Source organism: Onychostoma macrolepis, chromosome 24 (genome assembly GCF_012432095.1).
Source record: "Onychostoma macrolepis isolate SWU-2019 chromosome 24, ASM1243209v1, whole genome shotgun sequence".
NCBI lineage: Eukaryota > Metazoa > Chordata > Actinopteri > Cypriniformes > Cyprinidae > Onychostoma > Onychostoma macrolepis.
In genome coordinates this window covers 4,061,952-4,078,380 of record NC_081178.1, presented here as the reverse complement: position 1 = coordinate 4,078,380, position 16,429 = coordinate 4,061,952, and the positions used below count along the sequence as shown (strand labels likewise).

General features: G+C 36.6%; 1 protein-coding gene across 2 annotated transcripts; it reads left to right on the top strand.

Annotated features, from left to right (window-relative positions):
- Positions 1–3,832: 3,832 nt before the first annotated feature.
- sbk1 (SH3 domain binding kinase 1) lies at positions 3,833–13,648 on the top strand. Of its 2 annotated transcripts, none has more exons than XM_058764978.1 (5): positions 3,833–4,176; positions 6,983–7,517; positions 9,769–9,953; positions 10,994–11,196; positions 12,545–13,648. In XM_058764978.1, exons 2-5 carry the CDS (start codon positions 7,477–7,479, stop codon positions 13,316–13,318), a joined length of 1,203 nt encoding a protein of 400 aa, XP_058620961.1. In that variant the 5' UTR covers positions 3,833–4,176; positions 6,983–7,476; the 3' UTR covers positions 13,319–13,648. The 2 variants fall into 2 exon arrangements, with proteins under 2 accessions (XP_058620961.1, XP_058620962.1); XM_058764979.1 differs by lacking the exon at positions 3,833–4,176 and having other exon boundaries at positions 6,846–7,153; positions 7,235–7,517.
- The last annotated feature ends 2,781 nt before the right edge of the window (positions 13,649–16,429 follow it).

The following is a 16,429-nucleotide window of genomic DNA, read 5'->3' as shown; positions in this document are numbered from 1 at the left end:
TGCAGCTAACGACCTCAAACAGGTGCATCTAATTTAGGATAATAAATGGAGTGGAGGTGGACATTTTAAAGGCAGACTAACAGGTCTTTGAGGGTCAGAATTCTAGCTGATAGACAGGTGTTCAAATACTTATTTGCAGCTGTATCATACAAATAAATAGTTAAAAATCATACATTGTGATTTCTGGATTTTTTTTTAGATTATGTCTCTCACAGTGGACATGCACCTCGATGACAATTTCAGACCCCTCCATGATTTCTAAGTGGGAGAACTTGCAAAATAGCAGGGTGTTCAAATACTTATTTTCCTCACTGTATATATATATATATATATATATATATATACAGGTGCTGGTCATATAATTAGAATACCATCAAAAAGTTGATTTATTTCACTAATTCCATTCAAAAGTGAAACTTGTATATTATATTCATTCATTACACACAGACTGATATATTTCAAATGTTTATTTCTTTTAATTTTGATGATTAGAGCTTACAGCTCATGAAAGTCAAAAATCAGTATCTCAAAATATTAGAATATTACTTAAGACCAATACAAAGAAAGGATTTTTAGAAATCTTGGCCAACTGAAAAGTATGAAAATGAAAAGTATGAGCATGTACAGCACTCAATACTTAGTTGGGGCTCCTTTGCCTGAATTACTGCAGCAATGCGGCGTGGCATGGAGTCGATCAGTCTGTGGCACTGCTCAGGTGTTATGAGAGCCCAGGTTGCTCTGATAGTGGCCTTCAGCTCATCTGCATTGTTGGGTCTGGTGTCTCTCATCTTCCTCTTTACAATACCCCACAGATTCTCTCTGGGGTTCAGGTCAGCGAGTTTGCTGGCCAATCAAGCACAGTAACACTATGGTCATTGAACCAGCTTTTGGTACCTTTGGCAGTGTGGGCAGGTGCCAAGTCCTGCTGGAAAATGAAATCAGCATCTCCATAAAGCTTGTCAACAGAAGGAAGCATGAAGTGCTCTAAAATTTCCTGGTAGATGGCTGCGTTGACTGTGGACATCAGAAAACACAGTGGACCAACACCAGCAGATGACATGGCAGCCCAAATCATCACTGACTGTGGAAACTTCACACTGGACTTCAAGCAACATGGATTCTGTGCCTCTCCACTCTTCCTTCAGACTCTGGGACCTTGATTTCCAAATGAAATGTAAAATTTACTTTCATCTGAAAAGAGGACTTTGGACCACTGAGCAACAGTCCAGTTCTTTTCTCCACAGCCCAGGTAAGATGCTTCTGGCGTTGTCTCTGGTTCAGAAGTGGCTTGGTAGCCCTTTTCCTGAAGACGTCTGAGCGTGGTGACTCTTGATGCACTGACTCCAGCTTCAGTTCTCTCCTTGTGAAGCTCTCCCAAGTGTTTGAATCGGCTTTGCTTGACTGTATTCTCAAGCTTGCGGTCATCCCTGTTGCTTGTGCACCTTTTCCTACCCAAATTCTTCCTTCCAGTCAACTTTGCATTTAATATGCTTTGATACAGCACTCTGTAAACAGCCACACCTTTCAGTAATGACCTTCTGTGACTTACCCTCTTTGTGGAGGGTGGCAATGTTCGTCTTCTGGATCATTGCCAAGTCAGCAGTCTTCCCCATTATTGTGGTTTCAAAGAACAAGAGATACCCAGAATTTATACTGTAGGGATGGTCATTTATTCAAACTCAAATGTAAATATTCTAATATTTTGAGATACTGATTTTTGACTTTCATGAGCTGTAAGCTCTAATCATCAAAATTAAAAGAAATAAACATTTGAAATATATCAGTCTGTGTGTAATGAATGAATATAATATATAAGTTTCACTTTTGAATGGAATTAGTGAAATAAATCAACTTTTGATGATATTCTAATTATATGACCAGCACCTGTATATATCCCCCACATTCCACAACACCTAAATGAGAAATAGTCACACAATTTCAAGATAACCATCTTAGCTAAACCAATATTTCTGTCAGCTCAAAAATGTGTTGCAGGTCAAATTGACCAGGAACATTATATAAGGCCAATAAGGGTCAAACAATGTTGATGTGTGGTTACTAGGTGCTTTTTCTTTTTCTTTGTCACACCTGACCTGCAAAACTACAGAAAGACAGAGCCAGTGCCCTTATTATAAAGCCCTCTGTCTCCTGCCTGCAGGACATCCGCTGGCTGACGCATTGAAAGGGTGAAAACGGTTGGAGATATTTATATCAGGGTTGTGTACATTAGATCATCAGTCTCTTCAGAATTTCAGATGACTCATAAAACTCCCTAGTTAATATCGGACTGCTCTGAATGAGTGTTTAGCATTCAAACAAGTACCTTTCCTTCTAAACAAGCTGTTCAGATTGATTTTTGAGGAAAACTTTTAAAGCTGACGAACACAGAAAGGTCAGCGCTGACGCTCCCATCAGGCTTTTGTCAAGGCTTCAGCGCCTGTCACTCAAACCTCAGGTGGGTAATTAAGGCTTTCATCTAATTAAATCTAAGCAACAAAATACAGCAATGACATTCAGTGTGAAATCCCTGAACTTCACAGTTGTCTTCTGGTAATTTCATGATGTCGCAGGAGATGAAGAAGACAACAAACATGCTGGAGGCATGTCTTTTCAGAAATGCCAGGAGATTTTGTTCTCAAGAGATCCGTGACCTGCTGAATGCACTTGGAAGGCAGTCGAGGGCTCCGGATCAGGGATATTCAGCGATTACAGGACTGGGAAGATCCTCAAAGACCTGCAGAGAGCGTGAAGTGTTCAGTTCTTAATGATTTCATAAAAACAGGTCTATCCACCAGATGCCTTCCTTCATATATCTTCAGATTTGTTTTGAGGAGGGACGACAGGCAGTACAACAGGAAGAGCTACGGAGAGCGAGACAAACGGGCCTCTGTGGAGAGCCACACGTGATGTTACGCTCCTCCAGCACACAAGCACTGGCATGCAAAACACAGGCTGTGAGCAGTACAGTTCAGCAGACTGTAACCGTGATGTTATTTCATTTTCTGAATCTCCGAGCACAATGACAAAACAGCCACCGATAAAGGGATTTTTATGTTTACATAAGATTATTATATATAATAATACCATAAAATATATAATAATTATGTTCCACATTTATAATAATATTAATTTTTATAATAAGATCAGATTTAATATAATAAAAATAACAATTATTATTATTATGGCACATAACAAAAACAACTGTAATAATTTATTATTATAATTCACTCTTATAATAATTGTAATACAATAGAAATATAAATTTGTGATATAATTATAATTGATTATATTGTTATTATTCTTATTTATTATTATCATGTGCTTTATAATAATATTAATTAATAATTATTACTATTCTATTTTAATATTATTATTTCTATTTTAATATAATAATAATATATAATACAATATGTTCATAATAATTTTGATGATTTGTGAAAATTTGAATTTACTATGTTTATTATTATTATGGCACATAATAACAAAAACAACAACCTATTATTATTATTTAGATTTTTAAAATAATAGCAATAATAATAATAAAAATAACTAATAATACATTGTAATATAATTTTGTATTAATTTCAATTGTTGTATTATTATGATGATGTGCCACCTTTATAACAATAAGAATTAATATTATTGTGCCACTTTTATAATAATTTTAATATAATAGTAATATATATATATATTTATAGTATTTATTATAATTATAATAATGTATATTTTATTACATTTTAATTTGTAATTTAATTATAATTGATTATCGTTATTGTTATTATTCTTAACAAAATGTTTATAAACATTTTATTATAATAACTGTTAGCATGTGCCACCTTTATAAAAAAAATAATATTAATCATTACTGGATGAACTTTACAATTGTACAAGATTAATGCTAAAGTTGTTGCCCCTTACCTCATAATGTTATGTCTAATTAATATGAGATAATTATTGTGCAGTAGATGTGGGCTCACTGGGCAGACACTAGTAGCAGTTTTCCACATTCAAGCCCATCTTTTATGAGACGGTGTTTCTGGGAAAGAAAAAAAAACAAAAAAACAGGTCGACCTGGATAAAGTGAGGAGACAGCAACTTAAACTAGGACAAAAAGTGTGAAGTAGAAGATGAGAAAAACGTAATGAAAGGAGAAACAGAGGCGTAACACAAGCAGAGGTGAGTTTATTCTGTATTTGGGCTTTCAGACGCTTCTTGCTGTTGTTCTGAATGTGAGGAAACATCACCATAGTTGTTTAACTAGATTTACTTTAAATCTAGTTAAACTAGCAAAAGAAGTTTTGAAATTTCAGTTGGTTTGAGGTTTTTGGTCTTGGCGATAAAGTATATATCTTGACTGCAATGTAAAAGACTTTAGATAAAAGCATCCTGCAAATACATAAATGTAAGTTTACATCTTTACCCTGACTGTTGCGCTCTCATACATAAAAAATAAAATCGAATTTAGTATGCAAATAAATGTTAAACATAAGGCCAATCAAAGTTAAAGTATGCAAATATCACAGTGATGTCATCATCGTCGATTAGGTTTTAGATAACAAACATTAAACCAATGAATTTCACGGATTGACTAGGGAAAATAAAATAGCAGATCAAAGTGCAGCTTTATTCTTACAAAAACAAAGATCAAAAAACAGACCAAAAACACTGGCAAGAGGTAATCCACAAACACAGAATCCGAAAACACAAAGAAAAATATTGCAGCAACCAAGGACAAAGTGAGCATGGTATAAATAACAGTGAGCAAATAGGTAAATGATAAACAGCTGGAGGTAATGAAACAATAATCAGTGCAAAGGGTGATGGGAACTGAAGTCCAGAACAAAACAAACAATGATGCAAAATCGTGCCCTCTGGTGGCTATCAAGGGCACACCAACCACTGGCTGTGGCATAACCCCCCACTTAAGAAGCGGATTCATGACCCTCCAACAAATGTCAAAGAAGTCCAGGAGTGAGGTGGAACGGAGGTGGATCAGGGGGAGGGATGGTGGAAGCGGGCCCGGAGACAGAGACAGAGCAGGGTGCCAGGGCGGGGCTGGCAGGACAAACCAGCGAGGCTCCGGCTGAACAGCAACCCCAGCAGGCGACCAGGGCAGAGCCAGGAGCTTGGCAGGTAGATAAGGCAGACTTGACGACCACCTCAGGGGAGCTGACAAGGCAGATGAACCCCCTATGAGCTCAGGCAGGACTGCAAAGAGCAGCACAGAGAGGTTAGTAACAGCCTTAATGGCTATAACAGGACAGGCAGACAGTTCAGCGATGGTCTCCTTGACCGTAACAGGGCAGGCAGACAGTTCAACAACAGTCTCTTTGGCCATGACAAGGCAGACTGTGAGTTCAGGAGTGGACGCCACCGCCCAGAGGGGAGCTGAAGGGGATGTCGCCGCCTCAGGAGGTTCTGCAACAGAAACCACCACCTCGGGAGGAACTAGAACAGACTCAGTAGTGGATGAGTGAACTCGTAGACTTGAGCAGGTTCTGGAGTGGACTCTGAATGCTCCCGGATTGGGGAGGGCTCTGGAGTGGACTCCAAAGCAGCCCATGCACGCAGAACAGCCCAGAGGTTAAAGGCAAAGACGGCCTTCTTGATTACGGCAGTAGCAGTGAAATTGGGCAGCTCTGTAGTGACCTCTGAGACCACCAGAGTTGAGTCCTCCAGGACCACCAGAGTCGGGACCACCAGAGTTTGCTCCTCCAGAACCACTGGACTAGAGACCACTGGATTCAGGTCCTCCAGGGCCACTGGACTAGGAACCACCGTAGTCAGATCCTCCAAGACCACTGGACTAGAGACCACCAGCGTCAGGTCCTCCAGGACCACCAGATTAGGGACCACAGGAGACCACCGGCACTGCTGCCCTCCTCCTTCTCAACTTTCGCTTGCGAGACTGAGATAGTGAAGATTCACGATCAACTGGAGTGGGCTCGGGCATCTCCGAGGGCACTGCAATGGGCTCAGACCGACATGACATTACTAAATTGCGGTAACAGAAACAATCAATGAAATTCTAAAAGTCGAGAGTCTTAAGCCCCTACATGAGAATCTAATCATTAAGATTATTGAGAATGAGAGAAAAAACTAAATTTAAACATTCAGACACATTCTTGGTTATTATTAAAAACTAAAACCCTAAAAAGATTTTGTTACTTGAAATAAACTTTAACTGAAAGAAAAGAAAATATTAAAAATATTAAACTTAAGCTAACTTGCGAAGGCAATGTGTCTCTCTTCCATTTAGTCTAACTGATGTACTAAAATAAGAAATAAGAAAATAAGAAAAAAAAAAAAAAAAACTAATCTAATAAAAATGACAAAAAAAAAAAAAAAAATGACAATTACCAAAACCTCATGGAACATGATCTTTACTTAATATCCTAATGATTTTTGGCATAAAAGAAAAATCGATAATTTTGACCCATACAATGTATTTTTGGCTATCGCTACAAATATACCTGTGCTACTTATGACTGCTTTTGTGCTCCAGGGTCACATATAGGCTTTCCATCAAAATTCATTTTATATTTTGTAATGCCACCTATAGCAATAATTTACAGTATTTCTTTATGTGTGTATAGAATATATTTTTATATATAATATTATTATATAAAATTTGTATTTTTTCCACTAAAATGAAATAAAATATAAAAAGCCTTTAAAAAAATACCAAAATAAATAAAATCAACAAAACTATAGACATTTAATAAAATTGACAAAAGCACAACAAAATTACTAAAACGTTTACAAGAAAAAATTTATAAGAAAACAGAAAATAATGTAAACAATCAAAATATTAATAAAAATACTGTAATATTAAAAAAATATTATAATAGCATCTCAATAACACCTATTAAGGGTGCACAGGAATGAGAACTTGGGTGAAAAATGTGCTTGAATGTCACAATGCAAAGCAGATCTAAAAATAACTTTGATGTTCTGCATTAAATTGGGGTTGAAAATGAAGCCTGAATGACAGGACGCTGCTGGCTCGAGGGGCTCTGTGATCATGTGAACAGGGGAACAAGAGACTGGCCGCTGGATGAGCGCATCTGACATCCCTAAAGGGACCCTGCCTGGATGCTGCGAGACACAGACGTGCCGTTCCTCCAGCATCCAAGAGCGGAAACGCAATGAAGTAGGTCATTCACGCATAGATACGCACGCATGCCCCCCCTCCCCTCCATCTCTCTCTCTCTCTCTCACACACACACACCAGCTCCTCGCTCCTCGCTCCTCGTGCTCCAGCGGCATCCTTCAGGAGCACACAAAGACAGCAGAAAACACTCAGCCGGACGGATGGAAGAAAAGGACTGTGCTTTTTCCTCATGAGTGCAGGATGTAGAGTGTTTCCCTTAACAGAGCTGGAGTGCTGAGGAAACAGAGCATCCTGGTTTTTTGGAAGCTCAGCGGACGAGGGATGAATTTCTAGCCGGGTTGAGATCAGGACGCGGCGTTTGGATGCAGGAACATGAGGGAGAGAGACAGCAGGGCACGGCCAGGTGAGTTCAGGAGCGTCCTGGAGTTCTCCTTCATCCAGCTCATCACTGACGTGTCTATTGATTTCTTTTGTTTGGAGACGCTTGGCTCACTTGCTGTGCTGAACTGTTTGTTTTGCGCTGTTGGGCACATCGTGTGTTCGTGCGCTTTTGTTGTTGTTGTTGATGTTTTCAGGGTCAGACGCTGTAGGTGTGATCGTTATAATAACGCCAAAGCATATGAAGTACAAAAGCAGACAATAAATAAGGTGAAAAAGAGAAAGGAAGGTGAAAGAGAGTTGTAAAAAATGGTAAAATATTTAAATGAATTAAAATGAAAAAATAATAAAAATGGAATGGAATGAGAATTAATTTAAAAATTAGAATTGTTTTATTATAAAGAAAAAAAATTTGTGCAATGCTAATGCAGTTAGCGTTTATATACATGGTGTTCAAATGTAAACATGAGTTTGCATGTTTGTACGTTGTGTATGAAATTAATAGGATTTGATAGGGAGGTCAGGTCAAAGGTCACCTTCAGGTGTTGACCTTATAGGGTCAGTGAGGAACAGATTTTTTCATCTATTAAAGAAGGCAATTGTGGTTACTATAGTAGAGAGCTTTTAAGATACATCAATATAGAGAAAGTGAATTGAAGAATTCACACTCGGTCTGAGATTTACATTCAGTCTGACAATGTATATTTTAGGTTATTTGTATTTCATGAAGCAGATGATTTTACAACTCATTCCCTGGGGATCAACCCCATGACTTTTGTGTTGCTAGCGTCAGTCTATGCAGAACTGAATATGCAACTGCAATTTAATTTATACATTTAAATTTGATTTTTAAATATTATTTTTCATACAATTGGCATCAAATAGAATAAAATGCCAAGAAACTGCTTTATATGTAGTTTTAAATAATAAATTAAATTTTCCAGTATGAATTACCCATAAGTTATCATACACACAACATATGGACAATTTCCAAAAAAAGATTTTTTTTTTCATGCCACCTATAGAAAATTGTATTTAATTTGCAATTATTTATGTATAATAAATATTTTATATATAATTTTTTTAAATATAATATTATTTTATGAATTAAGTGTTATTCCACTAAAATTGTGGAATATATATATATATAAAGAAAATATATAGTATTAATATATTACATGTATAATATATATTATTAACATATATTAAAAATATTAATAAATTACCTTTATTTTTATTGTTTATATATATATAAAACGTACTATATAATAATATTAATATATTATATTGTATTCATAATATACATAATTAATATATAATAAATACTATTATATAACGAATTCATGTCTTTAAACACTGCATTTCCCTGAATACTCTAATTTAAAAAGGTAAAGTCTTTATAATGGAGCTAATTAACATTATTACATTTTATAAGATGGAAAGTCTGCCCAATTTGTTGTTTTGTTGGATTCATGTGAATTTCTTTGAATTGCAATTCCTTTTCCTCTCATTCCAATTCAATATCCAGTATGTTAATCAATTCAAATTCCAACTCATGAACTAAAACTGAGACCATTTCTAATTTCTGGCTTTTGCTCTACCGGTTGAGCTGAATGAAGGGCCAGGCAGAGCAGCTAGTGGTTTAATGCAGTAGAAATCAAAGGCTGGCAATGACCTCTAGAGAAAATGAGAATGTTCCTGAATCAATTTCTCATTTGTTTCTCAGTCAGGGGTTAAAGTGGGCAGGATAGCAGGGGTTCGGCTCATCAGAACTTCTGGTAGGTTATCTTAAGGTCGTCCGGCATCTTCATCGTCATCTGTTGTTGTTGTGGTTGTGCAGGAGGCTCTTGTTTCGGCGCGCTGTCACTATGCATGATGCTGATAACATGAGGCCTCATTCTAGGTCACTGCTTTATTCCCGTGAGGAGCGTGATTCAGTTAGTGCCCTTTGCTGCTGTTGAAATATTCACAAAGATTTGACTGCTTCGTCTGAGAGCGTCAAACCAGGTACATGGCTAGGGAAATAGAGTGTAGGTAGAGTGCTGATGAGAGGAAAGAAAAGAGGACACAGACAGATGCTAGAGAGAGAGAGAGAGAGAGAGAGAGCGAGAGCAAGAGGGGAAGAGAGAGAGAGAGAAGAATAAACAGAGAAAGACAAATGACGCCATCAAGGAGCTCTATAATACTAGGAGAGAGTTCCTCGCCAGGATGCAATTCCTCTTGAAATGAGTTTATGTTCAAATGTTTGTGTGTGTGTGTGTGTGTGTGTTTCTCAGTGCCCAGGTGGGGGTTCTCCCAGCGGGACGGAGCAGCGGGACAGGTGGCGCTCCGGTCGAGGACATGCAGGCGCTGTCAATCACGTCTCTCTCCGCCTCGGAGCTGGAACAGCAGTATGAGCTGATCGCTCCTTTAGGGAAGGGCACCTACGGCAAAGTCGACTTGGTGGTGCATCGGACACAGGGTGAGTCTGTGTGAAATGAGGTAGTGCCATTCCGATTCTCTTTTTTTATGAATGTCCTGGCTGCTCCTCTCCATGCAACGGAAGTGAATGGAGTTGGAAGCTGTCAAGTACCAAAAATGACACCATGAAACTAGCATGCATATTTCAATGTTTAGGATATAATTATGTGAGACAAGCCAAAATTTAGATCACTATTCACTGAAATCTAAGCTGTAGCTATTAAATCTCATTTACCCTTGTGAAGGGTTATTATTGTTAATTAAAATCAAAACTACATGCATAAAATAAACCTTAACTGAAACAAAATAATATCAATAAATAAATAAAAACAATAATTTAAAAAAATTGCCATTAAAAAATAATAATAAAAAAATGACAAAAAAAAAATTACTAACTTTAAGAAGTAAACAGAAAAATATAAAAATAAAAACAAATTCAAAATATCAATAAAGATTTTGAGCTTTACTTGATATAAAATAAACATAAAATGAAATAAACTGTAAAAAAAAAAAATATATATATAAAAGACAAACGTATTTAATTTCAGATAAAATAATTAAAACTGAAATAAAAAAAAATCAAAGTTACATAGACAATTAAAAAACTAATAAAAATAATCACACAAAAATAGAACTTAAAATTAAATAAAAATGGAAATAAAAAAATAAAAACTAATTGAAAATATTAATTAAACATAGTATATTAATGATACTAAAACAACACTGCCCTTTACTCTAAAGAAATAAAGGTTATTGGCCTCAGTGTTTCCATGAAGAACACTTAACACCCATGGAAACATTTAATTCCACAAAGGGTTCTTTATTGTGGAAAACGTGTATTTAGACTATTAAAATGTTCTTGAAAACAGTTTAAGAACTGTTCACTGAAAGGTTCTTTTTGAGAACCTATAAAGTGTTTCTTTTGTGGCATGACTGCAAAAACCACTTTTGGAACCTTTATTTTTGAGAGTGTTGTGTGCATTCAAATATAGTGGTCTTGATGCATCATATTTCATTCACCATTATTTTGTGTGTTTACAGGTACTAAGCTGGCTCTGAAGTACGTGAGTAAGAACAAGACGAAGTTGCGTAGTTTTCTGCGCGAGTACAGCCTGACAGCAGCGCTGGGCTGCAGCCCGTTTATCATCAAAGTTCTGAGCGTGCTGTTTGAGACAGAGGACAGCTATGTGTTCGGACAGGAGTACGCGCCTGCGGGAGATCTGTTCGACATCATCCCACCACAGGTATCACAGCACCTCGTTATTAACACGACCATCTTTACATCGCAAATCACATATTTAATCATGCATTTGTAGGTTTAACACCTGCAGCACTATCAAGAATTCATCTGGGTCATTTTTTTTTAAAACTACAAAATCAACAGACAAATAAAAAATGCAATTATGTATTCATTTTTATGAAAATGTATTCTATTTTAAATAAAGAAAAAATAAAAGCAATTTAAATGAAAAAACAATTAACAATATTTAATTAAATATGAAATATTTACACATCATTCTAGTATTAGTTTACAACAGGGGTGTCCAAACTTTTTTTAAAGGGGGCCAGATTTGACGATGTGGACACTCTGGGGGGCTGGATGCTTCTCCCTATACGACAGTAGCTTGAGTTTTGTTGAGGATGTAAAAATCTGTAAATATCGACAACCTTAAATGTTTGAATAATTATAATATATAGAATGGCTTTATGGTTTTTAGTCTATTAACACATTTATTTTGTATAAATAAAAAAGCACAAAACTGCTTATAACAAAAATATCTGTAATTTGGCCTATATTTCATTACTCCCTTACATTACATTCAGCTGGCCTATATGTTTACATTAATACTATAAAATTGGCTATGAATAACGTGGCTATGTCACAATACCACAGTTACGGTTACTACAGTAAATCCATTGTAAATGTTGGTGATTTGTGGATTGAAAAGTATAACTGCATTTTTGTTGCACAGTGTTTCTCCTGTTTTCCGCATCAGTGTTGTTGAGAATGTCAGCGCTGTTTCATCTGCCTTTAAACCAGTTTAAATCACCACGGAATCTGTGGTTTGCATCAGAAACCTCTGCTACAAACGCAAACGATTCTCACAGCGCTGTTTAGTGGTCATGTGATCGAGACCTGTCAGCGAGTAAACGTTGGACACCCCTGGTTTACAACAATTACTTTATGCTGATTTTCATAAAATGATTGTATTACAGTAATAAGAATCAAGGAGAATAATGAGAATATGTATCTTATATCTATGTCTTTTTGAGATATTTAACTGAATATAACTGAATAATATAATATATAAGAGTATATATTTCCTCTTTTTTGGACAATATAGAAAACCAACTGACTGTTTGTAGCCTTTATCCAGACTTTCTGCATTTTCTATGAATGCTGGGTATTTGAATTCTGCAGACATCTGTGGAGTTCAACAGGCGCATGCATATGATCCAGCTTTTGATTATGGAAAACTAAGTAGATCAAGGTCAACTGCTTACTCGCTTACAGATTAAGAGCCTGTGTTGTATTTCTCTCTGTATCTCCTCTGCTCTAAACTGGGCCTTTGCGTTTCCGTCTCTTTCCAGGCCGGTTTGCCGGAGGAGATGGTCAAGCGTTGCGTTCAGCAGCTGGGTTTGGCTCTGGACTTCATGCACAGCAAGAGTCTCGTCCATCGGGACGTGAAGCCAGAAAACGTTCTGCTTTTCGACCGCGAGTGCCGACGTGTGAAATTGGCAGATTTAGGAATGACACGGCGGGCGGGCAGCAGGATCAAGCGGATCAGCGGCACCATCCCATACACCGCCGCCGAGGTGTGCCAGGCCTCGGTATCGGAGGGAATCGTGGTGGCGACGACCCAGGACGTGTGGGCATTCGGAGTTCTGCTGTTCTGCATGCTGACGGGAAACTTTCCATGGGAAGCGGCGTTGCCTAGCGACGCATTCTTTTCGGAATTTCAGCGATGGCAGCAGGGGGCGTTTCCTCCCGGCGTTGTTCCCTCCCAATGGCGGCGGTTTTCGGATGACGCGTTGCGTATGTTCGGCCGGCTGTTGGCGCTGGAGCCGGAGCGGCGCTGTGGGGTTAAAGAGGTGTTCTACTTCCTGAAATACGACCTGCTGAATCATCATCGCCGCAGAGCTTCCTGTAGGGTGGCTAGGGGCGGTTCCGCACGTTGCTCCGCCCACAGACACGCGGAACCCTCTCCGCCTTCAGGCACTTCCTGTCTACGCCCCACCCCCCTCAAACGTAGCATCCTGTCCGAACCGCATTCTTCAAGGGAAGAGTGCTCCAAAAGCCCGTCGCCCAACCGTCAAGACAAGAGCAAAGTGATGATGACCACTCCTATTGAGATTTGCGTATGAAGCCAAAACTGGATATAGCCGCAAAAAGGTAGCAATATTACTTCAGAACTACTATTGGGAAAATGTTTGCATAGGAACGACAACGTATTTCGTCATAGAATCACCATAAATGTAGAAATAGCAAACGATTACATGGTGACTTTGAAACCGTTAATTTAAACTAAAAGACGTAGCTTTTGGTAGCTCACTTTAGCACTAGAAATGAATCAGTTTCACTAGGAAACCGTGGTGAATTAATTAAAACTGCTTTCATTTTAAAGGAATAGTTCACTCCAAAAAGAAATGGAAATTCTGTCATCATTTACCTCATGCCGTTCCAAACCCATGTGATTTACTTGAAACACTGCACTGAGATGCTCCATGATGGATCCTGAAATTACATAAAAGTAGCACGTTCTGAGTCCTCTAAAGCCATATGATAGATTTATGTGAGTAAAAGTCCCAAATTGAAGTCATTATTGACCAAAAAGTGCACAAATTGTACCTGTAGGAGTACAGCAGCTGGGTCACTACCCTTAAAGGGACAAATTTGTACCTTATTTACCCCTAAAAGGTGCATATTAGTAACAGAGAGTAGTTTATACTGTACTAATATGCACCTTTTATGGGTAAATTAGGTAAATTAATACACCAAAGGTAAAATTGTTGCACTTTTCTTTCTGAAAGTGGAAGATGCATTGCATCTGGTCATTGACATCGGTTCTAATGTATCTCAATGTGTTGTATTTGAATTGAATGACCTTTAGAGGTACTGCACGAGGGAAACATTTTCAACTCAGTTTTTGGTCTGTTGCTCACTCAAAACTGGTCATCATGTGGTTTTACAAGGCTTACAATATATTTCATACTTGTATAGACTAGTTTTATTGTGCTTTTTTGTCTTTCTTGGAGCAAGTGTTATTTTAGTATCATTGATATACTATTATTATAGTTTTTGATGATATTTTGAATCAGACTTAGTTTTTCAGATTTTCTGGTTTTGATTTTAATGTTTGTTAATGTTTTAGCATTTAAAAAAAAAAAAGATGTCTATATATATTTAGTTTTAATGTATTTAATTTGAGTTATTTTAGAACTTCAACTTAAAAGTAAACGAAAATGAGAACTGGCTTGGCAACTTTTTTTATATATTCAGGTAATGGATTTTTTTATAGTTTTAGATTTAAATGACATGAAAGAGAGTAAATGATGTTGGGTGAACTAAACCTTTAATATAAAGTTGCTTCTAGGGCTGCACGATTAATCAAAATAAAACCATAATTGGTTTAGTGTAATAATCAAATTTTAAAGGCTGTGGTTTAAATAAAATGAAATAGAAATAAAAATAAAGTACACTTATTATATAATTTTAAAATAAATACTTGATGATATTATTGATAATAACATTAATATCAGTAAATTTTCTTATTTAGTAATTTTTTTTTTGTTTAGTAATAATAATAATACAAATTCTAAACAATTAAAAACAATACAATAAAAATTATATTAATAAACAACACAATATGTTTAGACAAATTTTGCGGCCCAATCACAATTTTTGATTTTTATCATAAAAATTGCAATTTAATTTTTCCGCCCCAAATCGCACAGCCCAAGTGGCTACCATATTTTCAGAAGCAGTTAACTTTCCTATAGTGCACTGAAACTCAGAGAAGCTCGCTTAAGATGTGAAGATACTGAACGCAATCTTTTCTTGGTGGATCATCATGTGAATTTCAAACCAGCCTATGACAGAATCATACATGTGCACCAATAGAAGAATAAGATATATTTTATACTGGATTTTTTAAGTTTTACGAGACAACCGGATGCCACGATCACCTGAAGTCTGCCTGGAGGAACTTCCCAAGAGACAGAGGACATTTTAATCAGTCTTCAAAGCTTCCTCTCCTGAGTTTTTTAAGAGTAACAGTCTCCATAGATCACAGGGATTTTATTATGTCTCTTTGTATTTGATGTGTGCATTCAAACAACTTTCTATGAGATCTTTGAAGAAACGCATCAGGAGCTGCTCGTTTTCCTGGGAGGCTTTAGATAAACAGTCGTGATCTTAACGGCTCAACTAAGACCAGTCTTCTGTGTTCTCGTATAATGGGTCAATTAGGTAAGCGAAGCCTCAAGGGATCGTTCGAGAACACCAGAGCATCTGCTCCCTAGAACATTGTAACTGTGTTTCGTCAGGTAGTGCTAATTTGTAGCTTTTTTTTGTATCAGAGAACAAACGATCAATTAACTAACTTCTACAGAAACTCTTTTTAGTCTTAAATTAAAGTGTATGTTTACATAGGATGCATTAGATATTGATTTAGGTGGTATAGAGCAGATAAAGTCTTAATGTTTGAGCTTCTTATGATGCAAATGAGCACAAGTAATTAAAAAACAAACTCAAGGACAGATGAAAAGAAAAATAAAGCATTCTTTGTTGCAAGTACAAATGAGACGATAACAATCATAAAACAGTTTAATGATGGTGAATTTTGCTCCTTTTTTATAGGACTGTTTGATGGTAATTTATGGTTATTCAAACAACCCTGGAATATCGACCTACAATAGTTGGTGTTTTCTATTCAAAAGAAAAAAAAAAGAATAAATATATCTAAAACTAGATGTTATTTAGCTGCTGTAAGGATTGTCATACAGTCGTAGATTGTTCTGAATGATAAACAGCTAATTAAATTGATTAAATGCACTTCATCCTTCATCTGTTTCTTATTTGTCATGTGACCATTTGCAATTTAAAACTACATCAAATTCAGGGCAAGTTAAACATTTTGTGATTTAATTAACCCTTTTAAGTTGCAAACAATATTTTGATGAGTTCTGTTGACATAATAATGTTGATCATCACATCGACTTAATATAGTGTGTAATTGAAACTCAATTTCTGCATTAATTTATTTTTTTTTGGTAGTAACTTACTGAAATTGTCTTGACAGCTTTGAATATTGGGCAGTGAATTTCTAATTCCCAGCATGCTTTGAAGAGGACTGGATAAGGAGAGTAAAAGTGTTTACACACAAAAAAATGGGCATAGAGACAGTTTTCACTGAAAAATGAAAGAATTTCAAAATTAATTACAAAGAAACGGTAAGTAACACATTGATTTAGAGA